We start from the raw sequence: 18,271 nt of genomic DNA on the forward strand, positions 1-18,271 counted from the left end.
GCATGGGAAGCCGTAAGAGGAAATGGCCCCAAAGTCAAAGGTGTGTCCTTCTGTACCAGGAAAAAAAACCCCAAACACCTTTGAAGCGGCCTTTCTTTGTTTTACATTCAGACCACAATACAATGTGGCCCTGAACTCCTAGTTACTCCTGTCTTAGGAGATCAATGTGGGCTGGGACTGGCACATGTCAGGAAGAGCTCTAGGCTAGTTTTCCCTTGTTTGGTTCGGAAGCGGGGTGGGGTGGGGTGGGTGGGAACGGAGGGAGAGAAATGGGAGGGAGAACAGAGAATACAATAAGCCTAAAACTGATTCCCTTTTTCCCTTGAAGGATCAAATGGGCAGAGAAATACCCTCAAGAGGAGATAGGGTCTGAACACCCGCCTCTTTCCCCAGCCTATAATTTGCATATTCAGATATAATTATCAGGAAAGTTCAGTAATTCCAGTATATCAGGCAATATTTTTAAAGCATGATCTCAGGAAAGCGAGTCAAAGCCAATGTAAATACAATGCTTCTTAACTGAAGTGCATTATCCTCTGTGCTAGCCTTCTGGCTGCTGCCTCCTGTGGTTAACTCACAAAAGAGGTTCAGAAGTTTCTCTGGCCTGTGGTTTGCTTTCCTTGTGCAGAAGCAGCCCATACGGGGCATGACGCAGGATGATCTAGACTTCCAGAGGCTAACGGGCCTCTTCTCAACTGCATGATGCCCTTTGCAAAGTCTTCAGAATAGAATTTCCTATAGATGGCTTCTACCGGACAGGGTCACTAAAGAACACCAGCCTCCCTTTCTGGCACTGATCTGGGGACTGCCTCTGTCCCACTGGAGTGAACAGAAGTTTTGCAATTGACCTCAATGGGAGCAAGATTAGGTCTTTAAATGACTCTCCCTGGGAGGTTGTAAGAAACCAAAAAGGAGAAGGGAAATAAGGGTGGGAATATTTCCTTCAACAAATGTCTACCACAGACAATACCACTTCGTACCTTTATACAGCAGCTCCTTCTGCCTGAGGATGTCAGAGCATTTCACATACATTAATTAATCATAACACCCTGGAGAAATATTATCACCCCTATTCTAGAGAAGGGGAAACCGAGGCACAGCATTCAAATGACTTGCCACATTATCTGTACATTTCTAGTGCACAACCTGGGTGCACACAGTAATCCTGTGGAATGGCTGGGCCTAGAACTTTGATCTCTTGACTCCTTGTCCTGCACTTCACCCACAAGACAAGGAAAATCCAGCATGGTTACCCCCCAGCATTCAAGAACCATGAATCCCTTTCCCCCCCGACTCCATCAAGAGATTTTAAAAACAACAAATTTGGGGTTATTTTATTTGCTATTGTTTTTTAAGTCTTTGTGGTCCATATTTTCCAGCTTTTCTTCACAAGCCCCTAAGGCTAGAAACACACTTCTTAAAAACCAGAGGCAAGATGTTCATGTAATCACATGACTCCAGGAGCTGGGTGGTCTCTCTTACTGCCCTCCCAGGGTGGGTACAGGATCCTAGGCTAGTCTATGCCTGCATCTTCTTTTTGCCCTGAGACACTGTCTTAAGGAAGCTATAAGTGCTTTGTGACCTTGGACACACACAGCTCTGCTCTTTTGGGATTACATGCCTCATTTGCACATGCAGCCTAAACCTTCCCTGCTGTGTTCAGCTGCGTTCCTGACAGATCTGAACACGGCTCTTCTAAAGGGTACCTCAGGGGCCTGAGTGGGGGCAATCTACTGAACATGTGCAAAATACACAGGGCAGCTGGTAGCCACAAGGAAGCAGGAGGAATGGTTTAACAGGCGGGGTTGATACTGTGGCCAGGGACTTCACACAAGGCATTCTACCTTACCAGGGTTGGCTTGGATCCGAACCACTCGTGGAAGGACTACACCTCTGAGAGGGCTGTCAGGAAATGTCTAGGATGGGGAAGCAGGCAGAGCAGAGACCAGAGGCTCTCACACCCAGCCCCATTCCAGTTCTTCCTGTTGCATGCTGGGGACTGGGCCATGCATTCTTTATTTTCTAGGCTCCGTATTGTCGGGGGGCACAGATCAATTATTGCACAAAGTGAACGAAACCCAACCGTGTGGAAAGAACAATGCAACAGCTACCCTCTCGAAGAGTCTCTGTTTACTCTGTCTCATGCTCTTAGAATGACTGTGTAACAGTCACCCAAGCAGCGTGTGTAAGTCCCACTTCTATCTGTCTGGGCATTTATCCTGTAATCATCATTATGACATCTCAGAAATCCAGTACGATGAGTACCAGGGAATCACTGGTGCAATTAATGACTGCCAGTGAATTACTCTGGATTTATTTACATGCACGAACACGATCAGCATCTTTCCTCTGCATGGCCTGGATCCTAAAGCCAATTCTCATGGACAAATCCCACCGAACCAGTTTTATGAGTTTTCTCTTTGACTGTAATATGGACAACATGTGCTGTGTTGGTAGTTATGCAAGTGAACCAATCAGAGAGCAGCACCAATACCAGACCTATGTAACTAGCCAACACAGTCGGAAGTGCAAGGCCCTTCCACACGAGAGGAGCTCCCAGGAAACATCTGCAAAACCACCTCATTGTCTTCCTTAAGATTCCTCTGCCTTTGTGTCTACAAGATCTTTACCCTGGCTAGGCAGCTGGTGTGCTGTGAAATCTACTTCCATGCTGACCAGTATCAATCGTTTCCTTGTGTTCCCCCATCTGGCTGTCGCATCCACCTGTTGTCTCTTGCCTTATATTTACATTGTAAGCTCTTTGGGGGCAGGGACCTGCTTTCTGTTACTTGTGTGATCAACGCCGAGCAAAGCAAGGTCTCGGTCAACGATTAGTGTCCTGATGCACTACGACAGTATAAGAAATAGATAATAATAATAAATAATAATAGTAATTTAGGACCAAATCTATCAATTGACATTTGCTTTTGGCAAATATTAAGCCACTGGAATGAAACAGTTGCTCCTAATGAATACAAGCTCTGATTAGCTTCAGGCACTCAAATGCTTGCAGAAGGAGAGGACAGCAGGGCCAGAAACACAGACAAATTGAAATGTTCTTTTGAACTGGAAGATATAGTCACAGAAATTATTCCCCACCTTCCATGCCATGCTAGTGACAACCATGAAGTCCTCGCGTAGGTGGTCAGAGATCTGTAACAATAAGTTCAAAGAGAGAAAATCCCTGAACCTAGATTTCTTTAAAATACCTACCCAAGCAGAGATGGGCCAAGACAGGATCCATTTAGACAAACTGATCCTTCCTCAGCCCATGAGATGAGAGTGAAAGGGGGGCTCAAATAAATGGGACCAGGAGCTGAACAACTCATTTTGGTTTTAGGTTTGTAAAACCAAAATCTAACTGGACATTTTGGAGGTAGGAACTGAAGGAGGGGGACCAAAACACCCCAGTTTTTGGCTATTTCTAAATCCTAGTCTGTCAATGGGTGACCCTTTCTGAGAGCCTGATGCAGGACCAACGGGTTTGACTGGGAACTTTTCCCGGCTGCTGTGCTTTAACTTTGTTATGCAGCAGTCTAAAAGAACAACATCTCCGGTGGAGGTGGTCTGTCAGAAGGGTGAGGGGAGAATGCACGCGCTGATCCGATGTCATTCCTCTGACGGAGCCCCTCTTCCGATCTGCTTCTGGCACTTGACATATTTATCCGTCACTTCTAGCTGTGTCGTTTTCAGGAGCAGGGTTGTTCATATGGTACATTTGGAAATCAATTAGTGCACAATATGACTTTGGATGATTTATTCTTTTTCAAAAAACCCCTTTGGGGGCATTCAGACCTTTATAGCCATATTAAGCAGAGTTTTAATCCAAATGAATTTTCCAGGAAACCGGGTAATCTAATTAAAAAGCTTAGAGTGGAGTTTAGTAGCTTCATTACCATTAGATTCTAGATCCATTATTACATGGACAAATATTTTCTGAGTGCAAGTGACTGATAAATCCAAAGACCTAATCGCAAATGGACTTTGCCTGGAATTAAGCAGGTTACAGTACTTAGTCATGCACCCAAGAATGAAAGGAAAGGGCACATTGGAAAGGGTCCTTGCAGAAAAACAAACCATTGACTTCTTTTCTCCAGTTCATCCTCTCCCACAACAATCAGCCATCCTGTAAACCCACTTACAACTGCACTTCTCAGATCAGTGGCTTTGGAAACTCCCTCAGGTGCGTCCCGTCCCTTCCATCTCCCAGGGTTGCAAGCCCAGGTAGGCCAAACTGACTCCAAAAGATGTGGGTATCTCCAAAGGTTTGAGTATCTCCAAGCTTTGGGTACTTACCACCTTCCTCAGGTTGAGAGGAAGGATAGTCTCATGGGTATGGCACTGGACTAGGACACGAAAAAGAACTGGATTCAGTGCCAGATTCTTTCACAGATTCTCTTACACAAAACCCTTAAGGTATGTCTACACAGCAATCAGAGGTGGTCTAGATCAGTGGTTCTCAGACTGTGAGTCGGAACCCCAAAGTGGGTCATGACCCCATTTTAATGGGGTCGCGAGGGCAGGCTTAAACTTGCTGGGGCCCAGGGCCAAAGCTTGAGCCCCATTGCCTGGGCCAAAAACCAAAGCCTGAGGGCTTCCTGGGTGGCGGGGCTCAGGTTACAGGCCCTTTGCCTGGGGCTGAAGCCCTGGGGCGGAGAGGCTTGGGCTTTGGCCCCTCCCACCCTGGGGTGATGGGCCTAAGGCAGGCTCAGTCTTCGGTCCCCCATCCTGGGGTCGTGTAGTAATTTTTGTTGTCAGAAGGGGGTCGCGTTGCAATGAAGTTTGAGAACCCGTGGTCTAAATATCTTGATTAACAATAGCAGAGAAGCTGCAGCAGACAGGCTAGTTACCTGAGAGCCTACTCAGAGTCCCGAGTGGGCTCGTCCTGTACAGCCCATGCTGATCAGGCTTCACTGCTGTGGTTATTCAATCCCGCTAGATCAAAGCTAGCTTAGTTATGTCCACACATGCTGCAGGTGCATCTCTCGCTGCAAAGTAGACAGAACCTTGGTTTCTCTGGAAAAAAAAGAGGTGTCACGGTGGATAATCGCAGACCATGAGCTGTCAGTGCAGTGCTGTGGCTAAAAGAGCTACTGCGATTCCGGGAGGCATGAACAGGGGAATCTCAAGGAGGAGCAGGGAGGTTATTTCACCTGCATATTTGGCACTGGGGCAACTGCTGCTGGAATGCTGTGTGCAGTTCTGGTGCCCACCGTTCAAGAAGGATGTTGGCAGATTGCAGAGAGTTCAGAGAAGAGCCACCAGAATGACTTCAGGATTAGAAACCCTGCCTCGTAGTGACAGACTCAAGAAGCTAAATCTATTTAGCTTAACAAAGAGAACAAACAACATAAGAACGGCCACCCTGGGTCAGACCAAAGGTCCATCTAGCCTAGTATCCCGTCTTCCAACAGTGGCCAATGCCGGGTGCCCCAGAAGGAATGAACAGAACAGGTAATCATCAAGTGATCCATCCCCTGTTGCCCATTCCCAGCTTTTGGCAAACAGAGGCTAGGGACTCCATTCCTGTCCATCCTGGCTAATAGCCATTGATGGATCTATCCTCCATGAACATATCTAGTTCTTTTTTGAACCCTGTTATAGTCTTGGCCTTCACAGCATCCTCTGGCAGGGAGTTCCACAGGTTGACTGTGCGTTGTGTGAAAAAATACTTTCTTTTGTTTATATTAAATCTGCTGCCTACTAGGCAGGTTAAGGGGTGACCTTATCAAAGTCTGTAAGTATTTACATGAGGAACAAATATTTGATAATGGGCTCTTCCATCTAGCAGAGAAAGGTCTAACATGATCCAGTGGCTGGAAGCTAAAACTAGAAAAATTCCGAATGGAAATAAGGTGTAAATTTTTAATGATGAGAATAATTAATCCTTGGAACAATTTAATTCCTCCATCACCGACATTTTTTAAATCGAGACTGGATGTTTTTCTAAAAGATCTGCTCTAGGACTTATTTTGGGGAAATTCTATGGCCTGTGTTCTACAAGAGGTCAGACAATGGTCCCTTCTGGCCTTGGAATCTATGGATCTCTGTGCCTCAGTACAGTGATCTGTAAAATGGGATTAAGAGTGCTTTGCTTTCTCCCACTCCTTGTCTATTCAGATTGGAAGCTTTCCAGGGCAGGGACTGTCTCTTGTTATGTACCTCAATAGCACCAGGCACGACAGGGCCCTGATCTCAGCCAGCACTGTAATACAACTCATGGAATGTGCATATGTGCACAAAGGCACTGTGGGGCCTGGAGTTTTATAAAGACACCTGACTGGGATGAAAACTCCACTTAGGGTGGATAATATCTCACTATCTCTATTCCAACTCACATCCCACGATCATTTCACAAAGCTTCAAAACAATCAGAAACCTAATGCTAAAAAGCCTCGTTATTATAAAGCTCATGGGCGGTGGGTGGACCCCCGCTTCAGGGAGGCTAGCCCCCTGGCCCTGCCCTTTCCGCATGAGGCCCTGCTCCCCTGCCTACCAGAGCTCCAAGTCCCCCTTCCCCCGGAGCCCTCCCCCGCCCCCCACAGTTGGAGCCCCGAACTCCACACACACACACCGCAGTCGGAGGAGCCTTGGGCCAGCCCCAGCTTCCCCGAGCTGGCCCAAGCCACTGAATAGGAAATGTGCCGTGCCTCCCCTCCTGAGACCCCGACCCGCCTAGTGGGAAAAGCAAAAGTTCTTCCAGAAGAACCTGAGTTTTTTATATGCGCCACGCAGGTTCTGGGGCGGCTGAGGAGGCGGGATCCGCTACTCAGATTCCCAGGTTCATCAATCATCTCCCCTGGCCTGCTATTCCTGCCACCTATGATAAAGTTATAATAACCAAAAACATGGTTCTCCCCGGAAGTAGAAGCTAATGCCACCATAACATTTCGCTGATGGACAAAGACTGAAGGAAGAGACTTTTCTCAACCCATGTTGTGTTCATTGGATTCCTGCATACAGATAATACAGGTAACAGTTATATCCCACCTGGGACCATAAAGCTCTGCTGGTAATTTAGGTGGATGGCACAGCTACTGTAATTTCATAGTGTGCTGTTCCAAGTTATTTCCATAGAAACTGTTCTGTCAACTTGTAATTTTCACACTAAGTGCATCCCACCATATTATTTCTGCAACGCAAAAATGACTGTATTTTAGCATGGAAAAGCAGTTATTGAGTCCTTGCGGAAAACACTGTTCCCCAGTGAGATAAAAGGTCTAAATTTAGAGAAAATCTGCTACCGAGCCAATGTGATCTCCAACAGGGGTGCCTCCATGAGCATTTGAGCATACCAGGGGTCAAAAGGTACAGACTAAACTGTGGTTCTATTCTGGGAACTGACCGTGTGAAAATATCTTTTATTGCACCAACTTCTGCTGGTGAAAGAGACAAGCTTTTGAGTTGCTCAGAGCTCTTCAGAGCTGCTGCTGCTCCCAATGTGTCTTCAGAGCAATCTCTGCTTACTTCAGTGACAGCCTTTTTCTCCGCAGAACCAGCAGAGAGATGGGGGTAGCGTTTTTTCAGGCTCATCAGTGTGATTTTAAACAAAGGTCCTGATCCAAAAGAAGCACTTAAGCACATGTTCGACTTTAAGCCCACGCGTTGGATGCTAAAGCACATGATCCCGTGTTTTGCTGTATCACAGCCTGCATTCAAAGTGCAGGCCCACCTTTGCAACTTCACTGCCTTTAAATTATTTCCTCAGTTACACCCATGCCACCTCCCTGAAGGCAACAAAACCACACCAGTGTAGTTGAAGCCAGAATCTGAGAAAAAGGGAGTTGCACAGAGGTCACCAAGGGCAGTTGGCCTACAGCCTCGTGATTATGGTAATTACACGCGAGCTGAGAACCCAACTTGGCTCTCAGATCTTGACTGAGTTTACAGGGCTGGTTAGTAAAAACATTTTTTATTTGTGAACTGAGCAAACATGGGGTAGGAATCACGGAGATGCAGCAAACCTGGGAACCCCCTGATGCAAGTTCCATAAAAAAAACACCACCACTTTTAAAGGGGGCCCTATTATGCTATGAGCTGTGCAGTTAAACTGAGAAAGTCCCTACTCTGAAGAGCTTGCCAGACAAAGAGTGGAAGCTGAAAAATACCATTATACCTTTTTTACAGATGGGGAACTAAGGCTTAGGGAGATTGAGTGACTTCCCACAAGGAGTCAGCAGCAGAGACGGGAACTGAACCCTAGATCTCCTGGGTCTACGTCAATGTTTAACTACAAGACCATCTTTCTGGTCTCCTTTAGCTATATAATTAGTTGCTCTGTTTTAATAAAGGAAAAAGTGTGTGTTTCTTCCTGTTCCCTGACCGTTGGAGCCCTGGTTGTTACTAATAATGGCCCTCAGTTCAGCTTCCTCTTGTAAGGCAGGTCAGAGAGTCTTTCATTACAAGTGTCCCCTTGTTCGGGGAACACATACGAAAGCGACCAGTCTCTTCTGCTCTATCCTCACTCCAAGCTAGCGCTTTCAGTCTCCAAAAGCAATCAAAGAACAGGAATGGAAGTGTCTTGGGATCGCTCCTTTAACTATTGTCCAGCAGAACATGGGGCGTTTAAGACACAGATACGACAATGCACAGGATAGAGTTTGTCAGCATCTCTCCCAAAAAGTAGCGTCACTGCAAAGGCTTGTCAGTCACTGTTACTTAAGGAGACTTCAACAACCCCAGTCAAAAATGAAGTGATTAGGCTTTCATAACAAATTAGCCTCAACTATCTTCTGTTCAAAAGTTAATGCACGGGTGAAATTAATTTGCTCTGCTGCCCGTATCGATCCTGGGTCTGTATCTAAATAAATGTCTGCGTGGACAGCACACTTCCAAAAATGATTATTTAGGGATGGGGGAAATTCCCGACACATAAGAATTCTGCTCCGATTTACACCAGTGTAATTTATTAAATCCAGTTGCGTTACTCCTGATTTACACCAGTGCAATATCAGACCCTGGCGGTACGTTTCATGTCAGCACTGACCTTTTTGTCATCCCTCCACCCAACTCAATGAAGCTGAAATCTGTTGCCAGCTGATTTACCTGTTGTTATTCTTCAGTTTGATGTGACCAGTCGGTTCTAGGATCTGCCCGTTCTTCAGCCAGGTGATCTGAGGGGGAGGCTCTCCCTGGGCCAGGCAGGTGAAGATCGCAGTCGTCCCTACAGGTCTGGAAATTGACTGAGGGTGTTGCACAAACTCAGCAGGGGCTGTGAAGGGAAGGAAAGTGAAGCATGAGGAACACTGCCAGGAGCCAATGTTGCCCTGGCACCAAGCCCGTTCTAATCACTTGGTGTAAAATAACCTGAGTCAATTTTGTGAGCGTGGCGAAGGCTGACAACAGAAAACCACCGCAGTTTATCAGATCCAGAGGTAGCTCGGCAGGTTTGACAGGCGTGTGTGGTCTACAGATAACTATAGATTGTGCTTGCCCATCTGTAACCAGGACTGTAACCAACTAAAGAATAGAGCTGGGCTGGTTAATTGGGGAGAGGAATTTTCAGTAATTGGATGAGCTACTGATGCCAGGTGGGCTAGTCATTTAAAAACACAAGGTCCCCTTCCTGCTCTTTAAGGGACCTGGATGCTTGTTTGTTTACACAGAGGCGTGTTATTATATTAGGCTACCCTGAACCACAAAGCCCTGGCTGCTTACCATGGCTTTGCAGCAACGGTACTATGGCTCTGGGCCAGTGATATGCTGGTACAAGGCCCATGTGATGAAGGCTCTTTAAAAATGAATCTTGCACATTAGAAAGGACCTGCTGGAACTTTGTTGATCTGAATGAATTCAAACACAGGCATGAAATACAAAAACCAGAATCATCTCCCTTAATATGTTTTTTTAATATCATGTGCTGGGGAGTGTTGGATTCATTCCTTCTTTCTCCTTGTGATTGATTGTGTACGTTGCATGAAATGAGCTCTGGTGAAAGGTGCCAGATCAGCAGCTCTGCAGGCCCGTTTGAAAGTGTGAGCCCCCAAACATAGTGTGTATCATTCCAGTGCCACTTTCACATCCTTCCACGCCCCAGCCCACACACAACCAGGAATGGCAAATTATACCATAGCTTTGCACTCTATGGGAAGTCCCGTGGTTAGAGTGCTGGGCATGGAGTCAGGAGCCCTGGGTTCTATTCCCAGCAGTGACTTGAAATGTGTCTTTGGGCAAGTCGTCTCTGAGACTCCGGTTACCCACCTTCACAACAAATACCATGCCACCGAACTCAGAGCGGCAGCACAAGGTCTACTTAATGTTAGCAAAGAGCTTTCCGATGCTCAAATGCAACATATTACAACAATTCTCTCTCTAAACGGGAGCTCAAGCTCTTCAGCTATACAAATCACTCTGGAAATTGGAATATGCTGCAGAGTTTTCCAGTATACGTGCAAATGGAGTTCAAATGAGACACATTCATTTCCATCTGCCTGGCTGTGGAGCAATATGGAGTTTGTTAGCGATCAGCATTGCTTCATTCAAAGAGACAAACAGTTATGAGAGTTTCTGGCAATACCATTCCAAATATGATTATTTTGTACTGCAGTAACGCATAAGAGCACCAGTCATGGACCACAGCCCCACTGTACTAGGGGTTATACATTCATAGAACAAAAAGCTGTTCCTAGCTTCAAAGAACTTCCCATCTATTTATAAAACAAGAGCCAACAGGTGAATCAAGACAGACAGACAAGGGAACCACAAGGAAACAAGACAGATGAATAAGAGAGTTCATTTCTTTACCCTATACACAGCCAGCCAGAGACGAACATGTGCTCATATACAGTGGTCGTCACCCAGAGAGCCCAAAGCACTTTATATAGGAGGGGGAGTATCATTCTTCCCATTTCACAGATGAGGAAACTGAGGCACAGAGAGGTGACGTGACTTGCCCAGAGTCAGCGGCACGTCTGCAGCGGAAATCCAAACACCTGGCACTCTCCACTAGATGATGCTCTCTTAGCGAGCTACAAATGTTTTGGCAGCTACATACAGCATGGTTTTACAATAGTAACATATCAAAAGTTTGGCTGGCCATTCTCTCCTCACCAGATTCCCATTTGCTGCAGGTTCATAGGCCAGTTACAGGTCAGAGCAGGCCCTGTATGCCCAAGTCTTCAGCCTGGGACCCAGAACATCTCTGATTGCTACTCAGTTCACAATAGTCACAAACGTTTCTGACTTTTCACCGGATTTTAACAGGAAATGATTTCTCCCCCCTCCGAGCAGCTCATCTGAGGCTTAAAATCATTTATCAGAATAGAGCAATATACTGGGATCCAGAAAGCGGCGCTTGAAATGCATGCTTGAGTAGCTGAGTTTATACAAGCAGTTACGCTTCAAAGGGCAAAGCTATAATACACTCCATATTGCTGCTTCTAAGACCCGAATCCAACTGCAATCTCCAGCAGTTCCTAGGAAGACAAACAAACAACAGCCACAGGTCTAATGAATTTATAGCCCAAAGGCACAAAGTGGCTAGCTGACATTAAATATTTTTGACAAAAGCAAGGTTATTTAGTGAGGGAGGCTCACTGCACAGCAGGCATTTTCCAAGCAGAAGATTAGCAGGCACGGCCATGAAAGATGCACATATCCCTTCCCTGCCACACTTACATCGCCGGACTTCCAGAAATCTAGGACACAAACAGGCTTCCCTAAGATGTGGCAGCCAGGTGAAATTCAGAGACGGCCCAAGGTCCACGATCCACTATGGTCTTCGGGTTATTCTGGAATAGCTACTGATCTTTAAATTCACACCCTTTCTTAATCTGAATTAACTTTCAAGTGCAGACCAGCCCTCATTACTTGCACGGAAGCCTTATGTCTTGCACCGCTGTAGTGCTGACCCTCTGCAGAGGAGCGAACTTTACCCTGCCTGAACAAAAAGCCTCTCTCTCTGAAGAGGACTGTAATCATGGGACAATCTTGGATTTCTATTGGCTGTGGTGGTTGGTCCAGTGCAGTGGTCGGGTAAGAGCAATGTGAATAATAATAATAAATAATAATAATAATGACTAATTCTGATCATTGCTATTACCTGGCTTCTATAGCACCCTCTGCAAGCCTCGAAGCACCTTGCAGGGCTGCAAATTATATACATACAGAGCCTGATTTTCAGTGCATGCCTCCAATTGTGTGTGTACACATATATGTATGCACAAAACTTTGTCACCACAAAATCAGAGACTGGATTGCAGCCTGGCTGAAAAAATCACACCCCACGGGGTTCATTTCACCCATCTGCCTGGCAGGATGCAGGGATGAAAGTTAAGCCACTGGTCTTTTGTGATTTTCTCCCCATCCATTCCCACTTCAAATCAAATTCAGATAGAGGGACCCCTCCCTGTAACACTGTTTGGCTGTTATTCTTTGGGAGTTGCTCAAATTCTAAGGGGACGGTCGCTATTATAAAAAGCAGATTGGCTACATAGATGCTGGGCCGTTTGTTCTTTACTGACTCAGATGGAAAACAGTCTCCTGGGCCTGTACAGAGCAGGTCCTTCCCTGCTTAACTAGCAGTACGCTAATTAGAGTGCAGCCTGAGGTGAAATGGCTCCATGACACCTCTGAAGCATCCCCGTGCAGGTGACATCACTGCAGGAGACGAAGAACTCCCCAACCTTGGGAAATCTGATTCCGGAGCAGCCTGTTAAAAGTCTTGTTTCAAATAGACGTTTGCCAGTTATTTAGACAGAGGCAGGAGGAGCACGCTGCATTCCTGTCTGGGAAATAATTTGTTCAAATGCCATATTTCCATGCAAATGTAGGAGTGAAATGACTTCCGCCTCATTTTACAAATCGGCTTGAGGCCTCCATGCAAAAGGAGGGAAAGAGAGAAGGAAAAGAATTCTGCTAACAGAGACTGGCACCAACAAGGTGGGTATGTTAACATGGTGCCTCCCGAGAGCCAGCAGTGACCACAATACACATAACGAGACTGTTCGTGAGATGAAAACATTGGTGGTTTGTTCCCTTGCAAGAACGATCAGTCTCGTGAAGGTTGCATAAGTGTCCCCTCACGGGAGGAAAAGTCCAAAGGCTGGGTCCAACTCTCCTCTCCCACCAAGTAAATCCTATACACCCAGACAGCTCCATTTTCTCCACTGGAGCTACTTCCGAGTTACACTAGCATGACCAAGGAGAGAGCCGCACCGCCACCCTTGTGTGTGTATTTGACATCTGGTATAGACTCTGCAGGGGATTTTTTAAAAAGCCAACCCCCACTCCTTTCACAATCAAAGCTGTACGAGAAAATGGCATCCTGACTACGGTTCCAAGGTCAAAGCAAAGCTAAAGGTATCGACACTGAAGAGCAACGTCATAAAGATGGCAAACCCTGAGAGCGGCAATACAAAAAAACCCACTGAAGAGAATCATAGAATATCAGGGTTGGAAAGGACCTCAGGAGGTCATCTAGTCCAACCCCCTGCTCAAAGCAGGACCAACCCCAACTAAATCATCCAACTAAATATTCCTCACAAGAGCCCCGCTCTTTCATTTTTAATAATCAAAGAGAAGTGGAGCATTGTCAACTTGACTTACGCGAGCAGTAGGGGGATGTTCCACTGACGGAGTTCATTGTCAGGCTAGTTTTTCAGGAGCCAGAGACTAATAATCTTAGAAACCTACTGGACACGTATTCCTAAAACCTGAAACTTCCCTGGATTCCAATCAATGGGTTTTCTCTCCCCCCAACCCAACTTTTTCACCTCCTAGACAAAGTTAATTTTTAAATTAAATTAAAATGGAGGATGATTTTGGTAGGAGAATGACAAACAGAAAGAGGGGGGAAAAACCCTGTTCCCTGCAGCAAATGATCGCTTTGTATTGCTTAAGTGGTGTACAGTGACAGCGTGACACGGTGGAGACCTAATTTTCAAGCAGTGACTTAACCTTCCCTCCCCTTTGTGCTGGTGGAATTTTGCAAGCACAATTATTCTGCAAGCAGTTTGATGCCCGCCCGCTTTCATCGGAAGCCTGCAGATCATTTTGCCCTCAATGCTGCAGGTGCGCTCAAAGGCACTGAATGAGGACACAGACATCTTCCAACTCCATTCGTACTGTTTCATTAAACTCCTGCCACTTGGCTGGTTGCCTTTACCCCCCGAAAACCTGAACCCGCTAGTTGTTCAAGGGAAAACATCTTTTAACCAGGGAAGAAGCCATCCAGCAGAACACTTCTGGAGTCACTCTCTCTTCTCATTCTCTCTCATTAGCTGATGTCAAGAGGGAGTAATTGGGACACTGTCGTATTTTACTCCAGGGTAACCAAACTTACAGCTGTGTCCTCTGGCACTGAGCCAGGGACGCTATTCACCATTCAAAAACCCATCCCCTTGGATTCAGCATGGCCCCGCTCTGCTCTGCTGTTTCACTAAACGAAACCAGATCTAGCGCCAGACTCCAGGTTTCACTTGCTTAAAATCTCCAGAGAAGGAACAGGATGGACCCAACATCGGCAGCCCCCTGCCCCCTTCTCTTCCCATTGCCTCTGCCTGAGTGCACCTCTGGGACCGACTCCTGCCTCTCCACCGCCCCTGCTCCCCGTGAAACAGCCCTTACTGGCTGGCATCGCAAAGCTCCTATTGCAACCTCCTGCTTGCTGTTGAACAACATAAGGCTAAATTCTGGCTCTTGCACTGGGAAGGGCAGGGGTGTGGCGCCATGTGGAGCTAGCCTGGAACTTTTCACCTGCATAGGCCAGACCAGGCAGAATGTCGCAGGGGGAGCTGGGTGAATGCCTTTAGCAGCAGCACCTACTGCTGCCTTTAAAAGGCGATACGTGTGCTCCCCAGTTACTGCCTGTCACTAGCAGCAGTGGGATCAGGGATGGGACAGGAAGATTTGGCCTGGCCAAGCCTCCTTGGGCCCTGAGAAAGATGCTGGGCATGGTGGCGAGGAGTGGGCAAAGCAGCATTCTGCCCAGGCCCCAGACAGGTGCATCAGAGCTCCCTGGGCCTCCTCTCCCACACAGGGCAGACCAGAATTCAGGCCACTGCGTGCAACACCAGATATAGTAGCTCTGCTAAACTATGCCTAAAATGATACAGCCTGTATAGCTAACTAATGTGATCAGAGGAATGATTTGAGGCAAGCACTATCAGACACACACACGCAGTACCTCTGTATTCGCCCAAACTAGAGCTATAGAAAGCAGGCAAAACCGTTCGCACAGGAGGGGGGCAAAGGCCCAGGTGGAGGGTCTGGTGGGGAAAAAGTTGAGATGTTCCTGCAGTAAATTGTTAATACCATAACCCTGTGTTTTTCAAGCAGCAGGGCTGCTGATACGCTTTCGTGGGCTGGACCAGCCTATGTCAGGGGTCGGGCAAGTGCAAGTGAAGGGGGAAGAAAGGAACTGTTGCCTTTTTTTGGTTTAGGGCGTAGCAGAATTCAGTGCTTAACAGACTGGGAATTCCCAATGGGGGAGCTCCAAACACTTAAGAAAACAGATATGATTGTTTTGTCCCATCCACAGATTAGGAAGAGGCCTGGTTTCTCTGGAAGGTCACTTGGCCCTTCCATTTCCCAATAGTTAACATGTTGCCAATAAGCATCGGCTGAATATTTTTTTTTCTTTGCTGGGTTTAGGAGCAGAAGGTGGACAGTTTGAAACACCCTGCATATTCCCACTCTCCTTACCCTACCCACACCAGCGTCTTTCTGTTCCAGGCTATCCATCCCCCTTTGTCATTCATCATGGATGGATCGTCTTGTGGATGCTTACTTCACCTGAGAGGAGGTTCACTCGCCCAAATGCCTCCATTCCCTCCACCTTAACACAACAAAAGGCCGTAGCGGGGAGAAAACCAGAAACCCATTTCACCCAGATCCACAGCTATATTTAAGGTGGTAACGTCAAACTTATGGTGAGGAGGCCCGGGCACATCTTGGCTCTTGTTTGTCTGAAGTGCAGTGAGCGGATAGAAAGCTTGATTATCCAGGATATAATGAGAGGCAGGGAAGAGATCATATGGTTTTAATGACTATTTAAAGGCGTGACATATGTATCAAAAAGCAATAAAGCTTAATATCATCTTCAGAAATGTTTAAATAAATGCACTAATCAGTTTGGCTGGGCCTAGCTATGCTGCATCGTGATGTGATGAAGATCTATGGCACGCCATATCGATCCCCGGGGGAACGTCCTATCTCATCAGCAGCTACTCACACCAAGCTAAGCATGAAACGGCCATTATTGTTATTTGTTCCTAAGTATTTTGGGTGTCCTGGAGTGTGAAGTCGTCTGGGCCTGACTTTCTGAGGTGCGGAGCACCCTCAACTCCAGCTGAAGCCAATGGGAGCTGGAGATGTGCAGCTGCTCCGATAATCCACCCCCTGAGCAACACAAGAGGTGCCGTGCATCATATGCAGTGACAGGGCAAGTTTCCCTACACTGCCATTATCTACATGCCTAAATGGAGGGACTGCATCTAGCTGGGACAGGGAAGTTCAGTCCCCAGGGCCCGTTCAGGCCTTGATCTCTCGGCTGAGATGGCCAAGAGGGAGTCAATTAATCACAACTGTGGTCAAACTGGTCAGAGACGGTCTAGGTATACTTGGTCCTGCCTCATAGTGGAGGGATGGACTAGCTCAGGGGTTCTTAACCTTTTTCTTTCTGAGGCCCCCCAACATGCTATAAAAACTCCACCATCCACCTGTGCCACAACAACTGGTTTTCTCCATATAAAAGCCAGGGCCGGTGTTAGGGGTTAGCAAGCAGGGCAGTTGCCCAGGGCCCCACACCACAGCGGCTCCTGGGAAGCTACATTGCTCAGGCTTCGGCTTCAGCCCTGGGTGGCGGGGATCAGGGCCCTGGGCTTAAGCCCCTTTCGGTGGGGCTTTGGCTTTCTACCGTGGGCCCCAGCGAGTGCTGGCCCTGCTTGGCGGCCCCTCTGAAACCTGCTTTCGGGCCCCCAGGGGGCCCTGGACCCCTGATTGAGAACCTCTGGGCTAGATCATCTCTTGAGGTCCCTTCCAGCCCTCCATTTCTATGATTCCATACTACTGGAAACTTGGACTGACCCCCCCAAATTCATTTCATGCAGGTTGCCAAACAGCCAAAAGATGGTTAACAGCTATAATAGCCTACTTTCCTAGGCAGGCTTTGAATTATGGATCTACAGTAGCAGCATGTGTGCCCATTTTATGTACCTACATACTGACCTGAGCATCTGTAATGCAGGATGTGGACATCTCACTAAGGGGCAAAAATTTGAAAATTGGGCCCAGAGTTTTAATATCGGAACAGAGGCTGAACTTCTGAAGTCCACTTGAGGGAGAACTGTGGGGAAACGGCACCATCATTGGTCAAAACATGACATACAACTTTTACGAGAGATCGGCTAATAATCCAAAGTAAAATTCTGCTTCCACTGAGCACCGAGGCTGAGAATCTGTATGGATACTGACACAGCACGTGTCCGAGGAACACTGGAGAGGAAAAAGAGGGCAGAGTATCTCCAACTTTGGGGAGTTTCAAACCTGATCTGAAATTTGCAAATGTCCCTTTCTCAATGGAGCTGATCCAACAGCTGGTGAAGTCAATATGAATCTTTTCACGGTGAGATCTTGAACACATTTTTATGGCATAAATTTAGTGTAAATGGTGTAAATGCTAAGAGCTGCTTAGCTAAGGCAAACAACTGTAGCAATGCAAATGCCAAGAGTTCCAACACGTAACACAATAACTGCAGCACATCTGTGAATTAATTCTAACCTGGAGCCTGATCCTGCATCCCATGCTAACGAAATCAACAGAACAGCTCACATGAGAGTATGAGCTGCAGAATCCACTGTACAAAAGAACAAAACCCATTTCTGAAAGCAGAGAACAGAGATATGAGGCAGTGATTGTCCGAAAGACCTTCTAAAATGTGTTCTCAAGATGGACAGTCGTTTGTGAGATGGGATCTCATTTTTCTCCATAGCTTTCAGGAGGCAATGAAGCGTGGAGTGGAGAACACTGGTGACCATCTGGCCATTCAGAGCCCATCAGTTTGTTATGACACCAAACACATAATAAAGCACAATAGATCGTACAGGAGATAGAGAAAGAGAGGGCTTTGATTTAGTTTCTTTACTGCCACTGACCCCTCTGCTTCCCCCATCCATCCCACACAAACACCTTCCATTTTGTATTTAGACACAGTCTGCTCTTAAAACAGCCCCTCACAAGACTTTCACTTGTAACATGGCACAACGTGATATTCAAAGGTCTGTGTTAGGATCCCAGAAGAAAACGGAAACTTTTCTGTGTAGGGACTTAACA

The 18,271-nt window shown here is 46.7% G+C and overlaps 1 protein-coding gene across 1 annotated transcript in view; it reads right to left on the bottom strand.

Annotated features, from left to right (window-relative positions):
- Positions 1 to 18,271, bottom strand: part of IGDCC3 (immunoglobulin superfamily DCC subclass member 3) — a 184,731-nt gene that overhangs the window by 37,368 nt on the left and 129,092 nt on the right. Inside the window, exon 7 of the mRNA XM_048867470.2 lies at positions 9,046 to 9,211. Within this exon, the coding sequence (XP_048723427.1) occupies positions 9,046 to 9,211 (166 nt within the window). The remainder of the gene's footprint in view (positions 1 to 9,045; positions 9,212 to 18,271) is intronic.

Source organism: Caretta caretta, chromosome 10 (genome assembly GCF_965140235.1).
Source record: "Caretta caretta isolate rCarCar2 chromosome 10, rCarCar1.hap1, whole genome shotgun sequence".
Classification (NCBI taxonomy): Eukaryota; Metazoa; Chordata; order Testudines; family Cheloniidae; genus Caretta; species Caretta caretta.